Here is a 17,276-nt window from a genome sequence, read left to right as displayed (position 1 = left end):
AAAATACAGTGGAAGAAGAGGAATTGGTTATTGGCCATATCATTAAAAAAATAAAAAGGCTAATGAGCTAAATTCTCTCAATGAACTTTGCAGCTATATCCCATTTACAAGAGCACTAATCCTAACGCCTGAGTGGGCTGCAGAAGTACGAGAAGATAGCCAATGCAAGCTATTTTTCCTCATTTTTCTGCAAATACTCAACAGTGCTGTAACTGTAAGGTCCAGTTACATGAGTTACAGTTTGAAGCAACAGCTCTTGCCTCTCCTAGAAGAATGAAAAAAGGAGATGGAACAGAAATGGGTGAAGAGGTACACTCTATACTCATGCTTTCCCTATTAGGTGACCGTACCTTCATGTTGTCGGGAGGGGGCGTAGGATGAGGGGACAGAGATACAATCTTAAAAAGAATGCTGAATATGCAAAGTGACTTTGTATGTCAATGTTAACTGTACTTGCCAACCCACAGAAACAGACTTATGAGCATGGGAAAGAAGTGGGAAAGTGGCTCCCAAAACCATTGACAGGAAAACCTCCCTTCTGACCTGGTGAGGCTGTTCCACCTTTGCTTTTCTCTGTGGCTCAGTACCTAAGGGCAGTCCATTCTGGAGTTTTCAGACAAAACTAAATGATGTATAGTACTGAGGGGAGGTTGTATCAAATGACCACCAACAAGACAGAAGAAGACGGTTTGTGCTTTTTGTACACGTTGGTTTGCACTCTTTAGTCCTTCTCTATAGTCATTGCTCTGATAAGCTACAGATTTTGAACTATGCATTTCTGTGCCCCATTTCTCCACTGGAATTTAAATAGGTTGAAAGTGACAATGTTTTACAAAATTATAAAAAGTAATGGTAAAGGCTGATTTGAGCACAGGCTACAGAAATGAAGTGCTAAGACTAACATCTTACCTCAGCTCCAATATACTAGTAACATTCCTGGATGGGAAGATACGCCGAATATAGTTAAAATCTCCAACAAAGAGACTTCCATCGATACCCACTGCAAGTGCTACAGGGGCCAAAAGCTTATTTCCTTCTGCCAGCCCGTTGCAGCTAGGGCAGGATATGCTTCTTCGGCGCCCGTTCCCCATAATGCTGGTTATCACAGCCGGCTGCTGAGTTAGAAACTGATTTTCTCCATTGCCTTTGTGCAATATACCTAATAACAAAGAGGAGAAGAAGCGGTTATTACTGCCAATGATTGCAGGCGACTTCAGGTAGTTCTCTTTTCAACAGCTGCTGTTAAGGGCTGTACCCTGAAATGACTCCTGCACTTGGCTCTTTGATGGTGCAAAAAGAGTGAAAGAGCTTTGCAGTAGTAAAAATAAAGGTGTAATGAAGATTCTCTTGAAAAACTACACACATACACAAGCACAGACTCAAACATAAACCCGGAGTCCCCCGGTATTCATTATGAGAGCAAACACTGCCATACAGCTCTCTGGCCTGGCACAAGGCTTTATCCGTCTTCTTGACCGGCAGACACATTCCTTGCTTGTGTCCCTGGATCCTCTCACTCCAGTTCCCTATCTTACACTTTGTTTGGAATTTTGTGCCAACCTTACTGTTCTCTTTTCACCTCTCAGTCTTTCACCCTTTTTTTTCATGGAAAATGAGAAATGGAGATGGCAGAGAAGAGGACAGCACAGCAAATGAAAAGGTAGGAGAGAGCTGGAACTCTTAGAAGGGCTGCCAAGGATCAGGGCTGGGAGGCAAGAGGGAAGCTACTGGTGGATTCTTGGACACAGTGATCATTTTCAACGCATTAAAGATTGTAGAAATCTGGTCAGAAATATTTAGCCTCATGTTCCTTTGGCAATGCAGTTGTACGATCCTAATGTAACTGGCTCCCCACTGGTGACAACAGAATATCGTGCACTATCCACATGGCTATGCTAACAGTGTTTGATCTGCTGCACAGCACTTTACGTGTCTTCAAAGAGCCTGATCTTGCCTGTTCTGAACACTACTTTAAATTTCTTGAGCAACAATATACTTTGCAATTTGTTAATGTGGGGATGAGCAGGGAGGCTGTAGAAAACACTTTACAGGGATCAAATGAAACATACGCCATCATTCAACTGCCTGAGAGCCTCTGGTAAAATACGAAGAGGATGAACAATCAGCTTAGGATGTGTAGACAAAGTGAGGAAAAAACCAAACAGGTGACAAAAGAAGAAGACAAATGAGACTCAGTCTCTCGTTAGAAACTCATACTCCTTTTAAGCCCCATCGCTGATTAGAGGGGAAAAAGGTCAAACAAAAGGAACCAGGAATGGGTGTGGTTAGTATCAGAAAACCAGGGAAGGAAGGAAGGGAGACATTGCAGGGGAATAAATGAAGAACAGAATGGAGGATAAAGATTAGGACTTGAAGAAAGTCATGCTGTGCAGAAGAGTAAACAATTGTTGAAAAACTCTGACAACTGAAACATTTCCCATACCTTACTGAGATGAAGATGATATAAAAAGAGTGGAGCATTTTTTAAAGTGTATATATAGTACAAATAAAAAGTGTTCACAGACAAAATTCCATATAGCACAGAAAACATGCAATTACGTAACTCACCACTCTTGACATTAAGTACATGATGTTTATCCAAAGACCATCCTCCTAAATTTGAAGGATCTAGTTCAAACCCTTGCAGCAGTGCTGTCCTCTTCTCCCACAGAATGAGACTGGGGCAAGTCTCATATTCAAAACCTACAGAAACTGAAATAAAGTAAAATCTAATATACCTGCTGAACAAACACTGCATTAAACATCCAGAGCACATAAAAATCATTCAACATTCCAGTTCCCCAAGCCCCTCAAGAAGATGGACTGATTATATTCCTCTCTTCTATTCTACAACATTAAATTCAGATCTTTGACTAGACACAAATTTGAGACTTCATTCACACGTACTCTGCAGGGATCTGATCACTTCTCTTTGAATAGCTGGTGTTGGGAAGTGACTGGTTTGGTGAGAGGAGAGTGAGAAATATAATTTTAAAAATATAATAAAATTGTTCTATCAGATAACAGGATAAGATCAAAGTCTGAATTTGCCAGATGTTCACATCATTTATTTAGTGTGGTCATTTTACATAGCATATACTAAGGAACTGTGAAAACTCTGTGTTTTTAAGCACACATGCACTGTAAACATTATTCAGGAAAACAATATCCTATGCAACAATGTAAGAAAGAAAAGCAATAGCAAAGAAGATTTTAGAAAATATAGAAAATAAACAAGATTTTAAAAACTAATTTTTCTTTCACACTGGCAGAGCTCTGGTGCCCATTTTTAGCACTGTTATATCAAAATTGTTCTCATACTCAAATGAAAGTCCAAACTTCAGAATACTGTGATAATCACTCTTTTTCCCACCCACTGGAACCAAGTAAACTAAAAATAGTTATAAAACTACAAGACTGAACAGTACTAGAAAAACACCACTTCATTTCAGCTGTATTATACCACAAGAGGCTATAGTAATGGCATGCATGAAAATCCAAATGCACTGAAGAATGCCACCCAGGCCAGCATGAGGTTCATTTGTTAACTGAAAGAAAATAAAACATAGTGATGGACTAGGTTTCACCTACGTTCCTGTGGTCGCTTTTTGTCTGGTCTAAACTAAGTCACCTACTGATCAGGGAACACAGGCATGTTGATGGAGTTTAGACCTTCTGAATGTTATCTTTAATGTGTAAAAAGAACCATAATACAAAGATAATTTGTGTCAGGAAGACAGGAACGACAGGAACTGTTTAGTTTATATTTGCCTCTCCATCAGAAATATTTGCAGTTTTCTTACTAAGAATTACAGGTGTTATTTGGAAAGTTTTGGAGCTTGTATATGCTGACTTACCTACAGCATCTGACAACCCATAAACCTTCTGACCATATGCATCTGTTTTGTCCCAGATAAATGTATACGCCAAGTTGGGAGAGGCCTGAAATGATTTTTGAAACAGATGCCCTTCTACTGCTACCATCAAATGAACTTTGATTAGATTCAGCGGCACAAGGGACTGAGTCATGGCGATCTTAAGTAAGGATTTGTATCCAGCAGTGCGGGAACTCAGGTAGTTGAGCTTTATACTAGAGCCAGGGATCTCAATTTCTTCATGAAGAACCTGAACAGGAAAAAGATCAAACATTTTATATCAGTGCTTTATTATTTGTTTAGAAGAATATCTCTTGGCGTATTTTTATGAACTTATGACTTTCTACTACTGGGAATGGTTATTCTCAAATCAGTGCAGTGACTGATGTTTGTTTGTGAAAATAAGTATTTTTACTGCAAGTTACATGCAAGGGGAACATAAGAAATACAGTGATAGGAACCACTAACAGCTAGGATAAAGACTACCTCAATAAAGCAGTGAAACAATGGTACTAGTAGAGTTTTCCTTTATCCTAAAAAACATACAAGAAAACAGCCTGCGGTACACAGCACACACCAAGCCTGTGCAAAATTCTCCTCAAACACCTAAGCTGTCAACTGAAATAGAGAGATATACTTGATATATTGTATGATAATGAGAAGGTGCAAGGTAGGCAAAGATAAATGTGTCTGGGTGACATAAACCTAGGATATCTCCTGCAGACCTCATTAGAAAACCTGCTATCTGTCAGAACGAATGCGACTCTACAGAGGCATTTGCTAGAGCAATTCCAGGGGACAAATGGTGACTCTGTGGTAAGTGCTCAGGTCAGCACGAGCATCTGACTGCTGATTTCTATATCCCTTGCACTCCCAGTGTTCTTACCTGGGTTTCTGGTACAATGGGATTCCGACCAGGAGCATCACTGAAGAAAGTTGAAAGTGGTGAAGAAATGATGACTGGGTCAGGACGGACAAACCCACTGAGATCGCAGCTGGGAATGGAGTTCTCTTCTGTCTTCATCACAAGCGTGTCCATGGCATAGAAGCTGTTCCACGGCAGCCACACTGTCCTTTCCTGACTCATGAATGGGGCCCGTTCAAAGTGCAAGGTGAGGGATGCTCCGCCATTTGCAACCAAGTCAAACCTAGAAAAACGTGGGCTTTAGAAGTGACGAGACTGAATAATTCCAGTTGTAGCATTCCTGGCTTGTGAGGCAGGTACACAGGTATACTTATAGGTATACTTTTAGTGTCATGCTTCAATCAATCAGTAATAGGATGTGAACCTCTGGCAATTAGACAACTGAAATCCAGCCAAGACAAGCAATGCTTTGAAGTTACTTGGACGAACCTTGTTCCTCCATATTATAAAATCTGCATTAAATAACTGAAAAATACCCAGCAAACAAACCACCACAGTTATTATTACAAGTCATCTTTATATATGTTATCAAATCAGCAGAGAAGCCAAGTTCATACTGAGCTGGACAGTGAATTATCCCTTTCCTAAAAGATGCTGTCTTGCAGGCACAGAATGTGACACAGGACAGTGAGACAATAATAAAGAAAAGTTTTCCCATTTGTGCTCTACAAATATGATAAAAATTCCTATCTCCAGCATAACTGATGGACCATTTTTCTGAGAGACCGGGTATTTACTCCCAACCCCCTACATGATCATAGCAGTAATGTGGAACTGTGCAGGCATTTTGAAATCTGGCCTAAATGAGTAAAATACTTCTAGGCTGTTCTGACAACAGAAGTAGATATCAGTTGCTTCATGAAAATGCTGTCAGCCTAACAAATTACTCAATGACTTCAATAATCCATTCAGATCTAAATATAGTTCAGCTCTACCATTTACTGTAGTATTAAACCACTGAAATCAACAACATTATACTTTTATTATAACAGAATAGTATTCTGGGAAATGTGGAAATGAAATACTCCCTACAGTTCCGTTGACTCATTATTTCAGTTCAAATGTTGGCATGCAAGATGAAGAGAAAATGGCAAACGTTTATAATGTATGCACTACAGATATACTGTTCTAGTTACCACAGCCAGTAAACTAGATAAACCACAACACATTGATTTTTGTTTATCTGAATTTGTGTGCATTTCAAATCAGCCAGTACAAGGGGGGAAAAACACTTTTTTGCACAGCAGGAACTTGTCTAAATATATTCAATTAGAATCTTTTGATTACATTCTACCCTGAAGAAACTCAAAAGATAGTGGATCTTCAAAAGGAAAGAGAGGCAGAAGGGAACTTTTAACAAAACAGACTATCCTATAATGATACTATTTTTTTATTTTTATTTTTTTTCCCCTAGCAGGGTTAGCCTGCCTTGCATTTTGAAAAAGAAAATATTTCTGGTCTCAGCTGGATATTACTGTAGTCCCACAAATGTTTTCATAGACACAGAACAATTTATTTGAAAGGAGTCTGCCTGCCAACATGTTATTATGAGAAGTCAGTCTTTTCATATTTACTTGCAGTTAGTATTCAAAATGCCACGTGAAAAATTACTTTTGTGTTTACTTAATAGCTCTTTGCCCTGGGAGGAATGCAATACATGATACCACATGGTTCCATTAGATCACACCATCTGTTAATCAGCAAAGATACTACATATGAAATAGGTGCTCAATGAAGCAAACAAACTCACGTGCCATCCTGACGAGTGATGGTATAGCCGTACTTCGGATACTTGACAAACGACACGTTGACCCCAACTAGAGGAGTTCCATCTGTAGTCACCACTTGGCCTCTTATGAGAGACACAAGACTGAAAAAGAAAGATAAGTAAAGGTATCAAAGTTAGTTACAAAAGCAAAGTTACCTTGTTTATGAACTGAGTAATGGAACACTTGTGCCTCATTTACTCTAAATCCAATTTACTCCGAAGTTTTTTGAGGAAACCACAAAATTGCCCAGCTCTCTCTATATACTTCAATCAAGAAAATGCTTATCTCTGCAGTGGGGTCTGTGCATACAGAATGGGAGTTAGTGCCTTCCTTGTCTAACGAGGCTTTGCCTCATTGTCTAACGAGGCTTTGCAGAGTAGAAACTGCCTCCCATTCAGCCAGGCCAGGACTGTGACCCTGAAGTGCCACTGAAACGATGATTGGGCATTTCTAAAAACCTCACTGGGTACAACAGCGTGTCTGTGGATGCCTCGTACACTTTAAAAACACACTGTAATGACATACCTCTGTTTAACACAACCAATTTTCCATGTTAGGGAGTGACTCATTTTTGTACACTGCCTTTGGTCCTGATTTGTAATCCTTGCTTTACACTTTGTCAACAGGAGAAATGATTTTGTTTTAAGTTCAGCTTTATGGACTGAGAAAATAAGAGTTTTCTTAGCCAACAGGTTAAGCAAAGTTGATGTGAATGAAGGTGATGAAGATGGGTTATTCCTCAATCTCTTTCTAACTGGAAACCAGTTTGCATTTTCCCTTGTTCTAGATTGCTGTCTTCATAAAATATAAACCTCAGAAGCTTGTACTGCATGGAAGGAATCTTCCAGGTGTTGCCAATATGATAAAATGCTAAGAAAACTCAGCGTTATATAATCAAGGCCACATTGTAAATTGCCACAGAGCACCTCAGTGGGAATGATGCCTGAGATACAAACACATGAAGCACCCAAAAGCGGCGTCTCATGTTAAAACATAAATAAAATATTCGGGAGAACTCTTCCCACAACACGCAACCGCACAGATACAGCATCACATTTACAGCCGCTACCTGCTGTTGAAGGGGTTTTCCCCCGGAATGATGTGAGTGCTGTCCTTCCCCACCAAGAGCTTGATTCGGTCATAGAAGGACTTGACGGCAGGTGACCCAGCGTGGCTCTGCTGGATGACGTCCAGCGGGTCCCGCGAGCCCCGGCACAGGAGGCTGTTCTGGCAGGTGGTCTGGAGGCAGCAGTCGGGGTCCAGGCAGTCGACCAGCCCATCTGAAAGGGAGGAGTCATCAAGTTCACCCTGCTGCACAGACCTACCGACCAACAATGTCTCACGGACATCCTGAGGCACTGGAAAAAACGCGAGTGCTTACTCTTCAGAACATCTCAGCGTCGTACAACTGGTAACTGAACCAATGATGCCATGAGGATGAGACTTTCTCAAGTATCTTGGTTAAACACCATTACTGCAACTACTAATTTAAACCAGTGTTAGAGGAGAATCAATCCCAAAGAGGCTGAAATTAGAAAGTAGGAATAGCAGAAGGAGTACAGGATTTCTAGTTATAGATTTATTTATTTATTTGAAATACTTCCAACTGTTTTACGGAGTTTTTACATGTCCTTGGTGGGCTATAAAAGTCTTGAGAATTGTGGTGTTTGATTTAATTTATTCTGTCTGGGGAGATGAGGGTAAGAGAGGGGGATGACAGCATAAGTTATCATTACCTAAGTGAAAAAAAACCTACATTGTACCCATTTTGGCAATTCATAGGGAAATGCTGCAGGGCCTCCCATCTCCCATAGATATTTGAATCAGAACCTGTCCGCATGCTTGGATAAGGGAGGCTCAACGCTGTTTGGTTCAGTCATCATATTACCTATTAGGTTGTCCATCAAGAATATTTCTTAAGAAGTATTTAGAAGAAAAACTAGAATTTAAACACCAGAAATTAAAATGCCATCAATGGGGAGATCGATCTGCATAGTTAGATAAATCACAACTGACTACTTTTAGCGTATACGGTAACAACTTACAGCATCATTCTTTCCTTTGGTATCATCATTTATCTGAAATATATTCTCTCAATGGAGTTCTACTGTAATTTAGAACTTAATAACCATTTACTTTAAAATATTATAATCTCTAACAACTTAGAAACATTCATCTACTCTAGCAAGAATCAGGCATTCAATCTGCAATGTACTTAGGTCTGTAAAGTTTCAGAGCCTTCCAAAGGCATATTAATCTGATTTTTGAATACAAATATGGCCTGGGATCACACTTAATATCATATACACAAGAGAGAACATTCCAGTAGGTTATAATTGACCTTAGAGTAAGATCATGACTCATGTATTATCAAGATCTTCATGTGCACAACAGACCAACACTACCCTACAGAGAGACAACTGGAAAAACAACGAAAGAAAAAAACCAATCCAACCCCAAATCTACAAAAAGCTCTCTTATTTTACAATTAGCTTTGTACTTCCAACAGACTGCATGTGCCTGAAATGACCCTTTCTGATTTAAAACCAAAATTGCCAAGGTATGCTGACAATGTTTCATTCAGCCCTGTACGGAAATTCAAGTTAGACAAACCACCTTGTTGCAAGAGCTATATATTGCTTTAAGGTCAGTCGCCTATTCACATTAAGAGCCCCATCCATCTTGAAATCCTTTCCAATCTGGCGGTAGGACTTTTTTTTTATTTTTTTTTTTTTTTTTTTTTTGCTACAGTCCATTTTCCACCCACTTTCTATAATCGTCATAAGGACACCATTAGCTTCAGATTATAACCCAAGGTGGTTTTCCTGTTAAGCTCTGAGAACGTTTTCTCAGCGTCCTGCGCTCTGTCTCGGTTTGTGGCACCTCCACAGCTAGGAACGGAAAGCTGCCCGCTGGTTAGCCCGCTCAGTGCTTTTATTCAGATGACTGCCAGTCAAGAGAATCCTATCAACACATTACAAATAACGGAAGCAACACACAGGATATAATTTGCTCCCTTCGACAAATTTACATTTACCTCTTCAAGCTGCATCATATTTTTTTTGCTAAACCTTTTTAGAGGTGTGCATTGAGCAGATGTTACGTCTGTAATGACTTCATCACGCAGCAGACTTCGGGCTGCTGTGACCGAACACTTGTGATGACACCATGAACTTTCAATTGGCATATCCATCTCTCAGCATCCTGTCAGTCATGCGAATCACATCTTTATGCTCGCAAGCCCCCTTGGATATAGTCTGACATTGCAATCTTCAGTAAATTACCCTGTCACTGCCAATCTCACCGTTATCTCACAAACAATCAAGCAGGCAATCAAACTGCTCTGAATTGCCAGTTCACGACCTGGGAGGCTAGAAACATCTCCATTTGATACCGGGGAGAAATCTATGTGTGATTCCTTTCACGTTGGAAGGTTTAAATGCAGTTATGTGAATTCAGACTTGCACACTTTCAGATGCTTTCCAGAATATTTCAAAAAGACAGGCATATACCGTTACATAAATATACACATGACTTTTTGGGAACATTATTACTTATAATATATGGCTGTATTCCCTTGCACTAATTTATTCCCAGATGGCAGGACTCAGGAGTTAGGGTATTTTTACCTTATGCCAACTAGTTGATCCAGCCTGTTGCAAGGGCAGACCCGAGGTCTGGATCTGCTCAGCATATGCAGCCAGAGCCTGGGCACTGCTGTCAGAGGCTTGTGCACTGCTCTGCTGTCCACATTCATCAATGCATTGCTGCTGTTATTTTGCTGCTCTGAAATCTCTGATTCTATGTATGAAGAGCATTGATTACTGTCAGAATATATTTGTTGCTAGTTCACGTTTACCTAATTTGCTATCTGGATGTATTATCACAGAACGGCTGAGGTTGGCAGGGACCTCTGGAGGTATTTGTTCCAACCCCCCGTGCTCAAGCAAGGCTATCAAAAACCAATTGCCCAGGAGCATGCCTAGACAGCTTTTGAAAATCTCCAAGGACAGAGACTCCACAACCTCCCTGGGCAACCTGCTCCAGTGCTCAGTAGCCCTCGTGATAAAAAGTGTTTCCCAGCACACGTTTGTACATGTGATTCTGCTTCCCCAGGTGCAGGACCTTGCATTGCATGAGGTTCCTATCGGCCCATTTCTCCAGCCATATTGTACCACTATATATGAAGCAAATTGCTAGAGAAACATTAGCCTCAGTTGATTAAAACAAGGGCTAGAAAAATTGTACCTTCTGTAAGAGAAAACTCTGCCATAAGCATGAATTTTAATTAGAATTCAGTACTTTGTTTTTAATATATATTTCAGAGCTTGTCGTCTTCCAGATTTCCTCAGGCACACTGAATTATTTATGTGGTTAATCCAATGACAAAAACCTCCCCATTAGCCTCACCAAGATACTGCTGCTTTACACAGCACACACGTCTGAGTTGGAAGTGGCCAGTTCGCAGCTCTCTGAAACTCTGTCTGCTAAAGGGGAGAGACTGCAGAGGGAGTTCAGATGGCGCTGAACCTCCTCCAACAACCTGAGACCAAGAGAAGTCCTGACGTGGCCTTAACGGAGAAGAACAAAATAGAAAATTCTGATCTGATTTAAACTGGCAGCATAGGATTAGTTCTCCATTGCTGTTCTTCATTCTTCTGGATTCTCAAATCTTTTCAGAAACGAATCAAGGGATATGGTATTCCTCTTGAAGTATTACATGTAAGTAAAATAATCTACTGATGCACCATATTTTCAGATCATCTTATTATTGTGTTCCCCTTGAACATCATTACAAGGCCTAAAAAAAAAACTGAGCAGAAATAGTGATATATTTTACTGCTGATGTATTTAGACACTCTCATCATCTGTTTTCCTTCAGCAGCGAATATGTATCTTGTCACATTCAGGTGACTGGATTCCAGAGTTGTGTTACACCTTTCTTTGGGAAGCTGAGGCTTGATCTATTGTTTTTTGAACTCCTATGAGTAAATTATCCTTAATTTCCACTCTTCATCAAATACTTGCAGGTTTTTTCAGGTCCAATTCATGATGCACGTTGGAATGACTCAACTTTGCCCTCACATCCAGCTGCTTCAGAAAATGCCTCTGTACCCAGCAGGGGACAATGCTGTTTCCAAACCAGAAGTCCTGCACACAGCTCAGTAGAGGGCATCCTTACCCTTCACTAGCTTCAGCAGCTGGTGGCTTTCAGAGCATAATTCCTGGAAATTTTTCTTTTTCCAATAAACATTTCAGACTGATGATTAAAATGGAGGTGGGGGGGAGAGTGGGAACAGCAGCTACTATGAATCCTGAGGGCAAAAGGGCCTTTGATCACTCTAAGGGCAAATTAGTTAATTTATCATGATCTGATTTTAATTATGTGTAGTATTAATATACCCAAGGTGAAAGAATTAGAGATGCTCTATCAGATTATCAAAAGAGTTGGCCTTCTCTCTGCCAACACAGAAATATTTTAATTGAGCTCTAAAACCGCATGCAGCGCTGTTTCCACAGTCAGGCCATTCCACAGCCCAGTACATCTTACTACCAGCAAGTTTTATCTAATATTTAACCCAAATTTTCACTTTTGTAGTTTGATCTAGTGACTGTTAGCTATGTTGGCATACATCACTCAGAGTAATTCCGCAGAAGGTCCTGGTGCTGACAAGGAAGGAAATGCTTCCAATCCCGTTCCAGCCCTGTTCTGCAATTAGCCAAGCTGGAAAGCCTCTCAGTAAACTGCCAGGATACTCATTATGCCACTGTTTTTTATAACTCATTGCGAGCACAACAGAGTATTTTCAAACTGTAAACTTAAATGCAGCTTTCAGGAAAACTTGGATTGTAAATTGTGGTAAAGTAGAATAAACCTGGCTTCTGTATATGCCAGATATGACTCTGAATGCCTGAAAAGCTCCCTAATGATGTTTTTAAAATACGCTGGAGCATGACATTGGTAGAGTAACATCTGCAGGTCCCTGGCCCACCCAGGATGCCTGTGCTGCCCCGTGGGAGAAGCCTCATCCCCCAAGAGCAGCAGCTGCATGGAGCTGCTGTGGGTGCAGCTCCGGCTACGCGCCGGGTGCGTCTTGGTCCTTCAGAACGAACCCCTGCGTACCCCCGGTTATTGCTGGTCCAACTTCAAACCACACATCGCTTAGAGCAGAGATGACCATGAGAGCGCCGAGATTAAAACCATCTTTAAAAAAAACCAAGTTCACTCAGTTCCAGCGTGCACATGATACCTCTGCAGCAACTGAGTTTTTAAACCACGGAATTTGCAGTCACTCAATTTCTTGCTTTTGCTTCTCCATGGGTTGTAAGAGCATGTTATTGTAGTAACATATCCCGTGAGGGACAGCATGAGGATAAGCTGGCTAATGTGTGTAAAGGCGATTAGAGGCTGACATGAAGTTTTAACAAAATCACACACAAGCACGCTCATCAGCTCTTGTCCAACCTACATAATATCTAGTTCTGATACAGATTTTATACTCGAGTCTACATAACTCACTCTGGCCCCTATCCGCAATAGATTTCAACTACTGATTACATTTAATGTTCCAAAACTGACTATTGTACAGGCTCTGGGAAGATATTTTCTGTGCCAAGAGTATTCTGGGTATTTATATTGAGAACTTCATAAAATCTTTTGTCTGTGCTGAATTAGAGACCCCTGCTGAGGCAATGCTTGTTGAGGCAAGCTAAATTACATGATTTGCTTTTGTGCTGTGAAATACTTGTATTATCTTAAATGTCACGAGCCTGATGCAGTATCAAGTCACAGGATTTGTAATTTTCTAAAAGCAATTTTTTTCTAAATGTTTATTGCAGGAAGACACTTTTCTTTCTATTTTCTTTCTGTCTAATTTCAGAGATGAGTTTTCTTAGACAACTCAAATAAACAGCCTTTCAATCAGTCAAGTGCACTGTCCTGATGGTGAACTTCTCTAGAAATGTATTTTGCTCGTGAATTGAAGAGAATTCGTACTGGAGCAGATAGCCGGCTTTCTCTCATTCATTATCTTTAATGTATTGTGCCAAACAGAATTACCACCAACTGTATTTCTTGGTGAGGTTACAGCTATATAGTAATAAACTGAAGGGCAAAATTTGCCTTCTGAGATATGCAAAACTCTCTTTGGAAAGCCAAGGGGAAATAAATTAAAATGTATTTTAAGAAGAATGTCTCACTTTGCATAACAAACAAGGTATTCCTCATTCTATTTAGCTCAGTACTCTATACTGCTACAGCTTGCTTCCCTTCCTTCCTCACCCCATTTTAGAGACTAGATAATTATATTTTGAGGAGGAATGTGATCTGTGAAGTGACATAAGCAGTGATTGAATTAAAGCTTCTTTTTTTTTCTTAAATTTTTGACCCACATGGACCTGCCCTCTCCCTCCTGATCAGATCTGAAATAAACCAATTTAGCAAAATTTTGGTCATTATCTGTTTTTCTTTCTCACAGCTTACATCATTTAGCTGCCTTTCCTGTCAATAAAAATTAAAAATATGAGCAGAGTAAGTCTGAAAGGATGCAAAAGGTGGGAGAAGACAGAAAGAAGGAAAAGAAAGGCCTGGAAAGAGCGATCCCAGTGGGTGATCCAGGACTCCTGCCAGGGCTGCTTCTGCAGAGCCCAGAGTTCTTACATACCTCTCCCATTAATCCCACAGAGTTCAGGAGGAAGGCGCCTCAAACATGAGCTCTGGGTACCAACTGCGTCCAACACAGAGTAAAAATATTCTTTAGAAAAGAAATATGATGTATGCTCCGCATTTCATTGTCCATTTTACTTGGAAGCATTGTAAGGTCTGAAGTGAAATCTAGTTAAACATACACTATTTATAAAGACTGTTCCAAGACACTAAAAGCATTTTGCAATTTAAGAACTAAAATATTATAAAATAGTTACTGTAAAAAGATGGGTAAAAATATCCCCTCTACTGGCTTCCTTATGCAATATGTTGAAAGAAAGATGAACTTTAAAAGTAATGTACCTTCTCCCATTCCTCAAAATATAATTTCTAATCCCCTAATTTCCTAAAATAAATCCATGGTGAATTAAAAGGGTTGTGCATGTCTATGGGGGGATGATATATTGTAATCACAAGTATACGTCATAACAGAAAGCTATTTCTAATCCCTCCAAAAGATGCTTAGTAACTATTAGACTACTGAGGGACTGATCAAGGAAAGGGATTAGATTTAGAAGTGGCCACAGTAAGTAAATTATGTAATCCAAACATTTTGTAAAAAAAGAAGTGTTTTCCAATTAAAAAAAGATCTTAAAAGTGAGTCAATGCCAGAAAACCCTTACCTTTCAGTTTCCTCCTTAAAAATAAACACATAAATAGACAGAGAAATAAATAGACAAATAAATAATGAAATAAGAGGCTTGCAAGCTTTTTCAGCCAAGTAGCCCATGCTGCATTGCAACACTAGACAGGTTCATAACGAACACCCAGTTAAGCCCATATCTAGATTGCACATGCGATAGTAAGGACAAACACAGGTGAATTTGCCGGTGCCACCTGGCAAAGCTCTACCTGAACAGCTCTGAGAGGAGAAACAGCTCTGGACACTCTTTGCTCTCTCTGCTCTGGAATTCTGTTTTATTTATGTGAGTAATACACACTGACATCTCATTTAAAATTAAGATTTGTAAGTCTCAACAAGACAGGGACACATCTGCCTCTTCTAGGAATAAACTAACTAAAGGGCATTAATCTAAAATTGAAAAATTATTAAGTATAATCTTTCATTTTTATATTTTTTGAACGATAGTATGGAATTCGTATTGTGGCATATAATAAGACAAAACAGGACAAATGGGAATCCCTTTGGAGTCAGTGGCAATGCTCTTCTTGACATCCATGAAATGAAGACTTGGCCTAAGGCCTTTGAATCTGATTGTGACATACAATTGCAATAAGAATAGCTGAACAGCAGGAGAGCACCAAAATATGTTAAATCTGCTGCCATGTGGGGAAGAATGGAAGACAGAAAATGATAGTTGCATTTCAGTGACATACTGAAGCAACTGTATTTTAACAACAGGAATAGATGAACGGAAAAGGGCGGAGGCTGAGCTGTCCAGAGAAACATCTCGTTTAGGCAAAAAACCTGGTTGGTTTGTCTGTTTGTTTTTAGCTACCCTACTGCCTTTTGAAAGAACAGCTTGCATCTTCAGAACTACTCCAGAACTACTTGCTTATGTTAACAGAGCAATGTTGGTAATGGAGCAGCAAATGACTTCAACTTTTTGTTGCAAACAAACTCAGCTGAGTTTCAAATGAAGAGAGTGACTGGGAGGAGAGGTGATTTCTTTAACTTTCATCAGTCTTGTGTTTTATGTGAAACTTGGCGTTCTGGTAACTAGGCTGAATCTTTAACATTGATTCCCACAGTACATTTTTTCAGTTTTGTCTAAAGAGAAAACTTTATTTTATTTGTTGCTTTATATGAACAGTCACAATTACACAGGTGCATCCTGAAGCACACAGGACACCTCCCTTCCTTCCTCGCCATTCCTGCACACTCCTGTGGCCTGCCTGGGGTAGCTTTAATAAACACATAGCTCACAGGACAAGTTCTTGGCCAGATGTGCAGTCAATGAGACACATAGAGTAGTACAGCTTAAGGCAAACGCAGAACTGTAAGATACTAAGTGATTAACATTATGTTCAGGTTTGAGTTTTGTTGTAGCTCTTGTGACTAACAATTTGACAAACTGATGGGAATGACAATGACTCTGTCCTTACAGCACACACTGGAAAGGACCCTGTGCCATCCAAAAAAATCTGAAACACAATATATAGTTAAGGAAACTGAAACAGTAAAAATCCCCATGACATGAGAGACAGCGGAGAACTTCAGTGCTACAAGCCCGGGGTAAGTCAGCCTGTGCCACCCATACCATGTACCAAACACAGCCCGGCTGAACCAAGGGGTTTGTCTGTTCGGTTTTCCAGATACACCTTGCAAATATGTGGAGGAACAGCCAGCTGAACAGGTGCTGAACATCGCCTCAGCTCCCTTAGAGAACCCTACAGAAATGTAATAAGGATGAGACTACTAAAGAATAATAATGATCCTCAGATTAAAGTACTGAGCTACGGGTCCCAAGACAAGAGCTTCATTTCTGCCTTCATCATAAAATGCCTGTGTGAAAATGTGTGGTTCAGATGGGCTTTTCAGGTTGTTTAGACCTTGAACAGGCATAGATTTTCAAACTATCTGCATTCCCACACAAAACAATGAGTAGTAATCTCTCTGCCTTTGGTAAAATCCAACTTCAACCCGCAAGCACTGAGAATGTCTGAAGAGTTCTCATCTTTGTCCTTCTTTTTCTTTCAGGCTCACCTATGGTAAACCAGAAACAATGCAACTTCCATGGTAATGCTGATTAATATTATATGTCTGTTGTGTGGCATATTTATTCTATGTATTCTTTGCCTTCAGTGAACTGCTATTTGCCTTCCATGAACTAAGTGTCAGAATTCTGCAATTTTAAAGTGAGAGGAACAGCTGAATGGTCTTTTCAGTGGCCATTTTTCCCCATTTGCCTGTTTTACAAGTGCAGAATATTGTCTTGCATAAGTAAACATCTTATTCCAGTATTTGTAACAATTTTCCCAAACGCATGTCTTGCCTTGAGGAAAATCTAATGATACATCCATTTTCAATTTTTCCTTCA

General features: G+C 39.9%; 1 protein-coding gene across 19 annotated transcripts in view; it reads right to left on the bottom strand.

The window, feature by feature from the left end:
- The window catches only part of TENM2 (teneurin transmembrane protein 2), a 629,416-nt gene that overhangs the window by 29,994 nt on the left and 582,146 nt on the right, over positions 1-17,276 (bottom strand). For all 19 annotated transcript variants that reach the window (XM_071814801.1, XM_071814803.1, XM_071814804.1 and 16 more), the window contains 6 exons: positions 7,639-7,849; positions 6,551-6,670; positions 4,762-5,023; positions 3,858-4,125; positions 2,569-2,712; positions 910-1,159 (listed from right to left, as the gene is read on the bottom strand). In XM_071814801.1, the coding sequence (XP_071670902.1) occupies positions 910-1,159; positions 2,569-2,712; positions 3,858-4,125; positions 4,762-5,023; positions 6,551-6,670; positions 7,639-7,849 (1,255 nt within the window). The remainder of the gene's footprint in view (positions 1-909; positions 1,160-2,568; positions 2,713-3,857; positions 4,126-4,761; positions 5,024-6,550; positions 6,671-7,638; positions 7,850-17,276) is intronic.

Source organism: Patagioenas fasciata, chromosome 14, assembly GCF_037038585.1.
Source record: "Patagioenas fasciata isolate bPatFas1 chromosome 14, bPatFas1.hap1, whole genome shotgun sequence".
Classification (NCBI taxonomy): domain Eukaryota; kingdom Metazoa; phylum Chordata; class Aves; order Columbiformes; family Columbidae; genus Patagioenas; species Patagioenas fasciata.
This window is presented reverse-complemented; position numbering and strand designations above follow the sequence as displayed.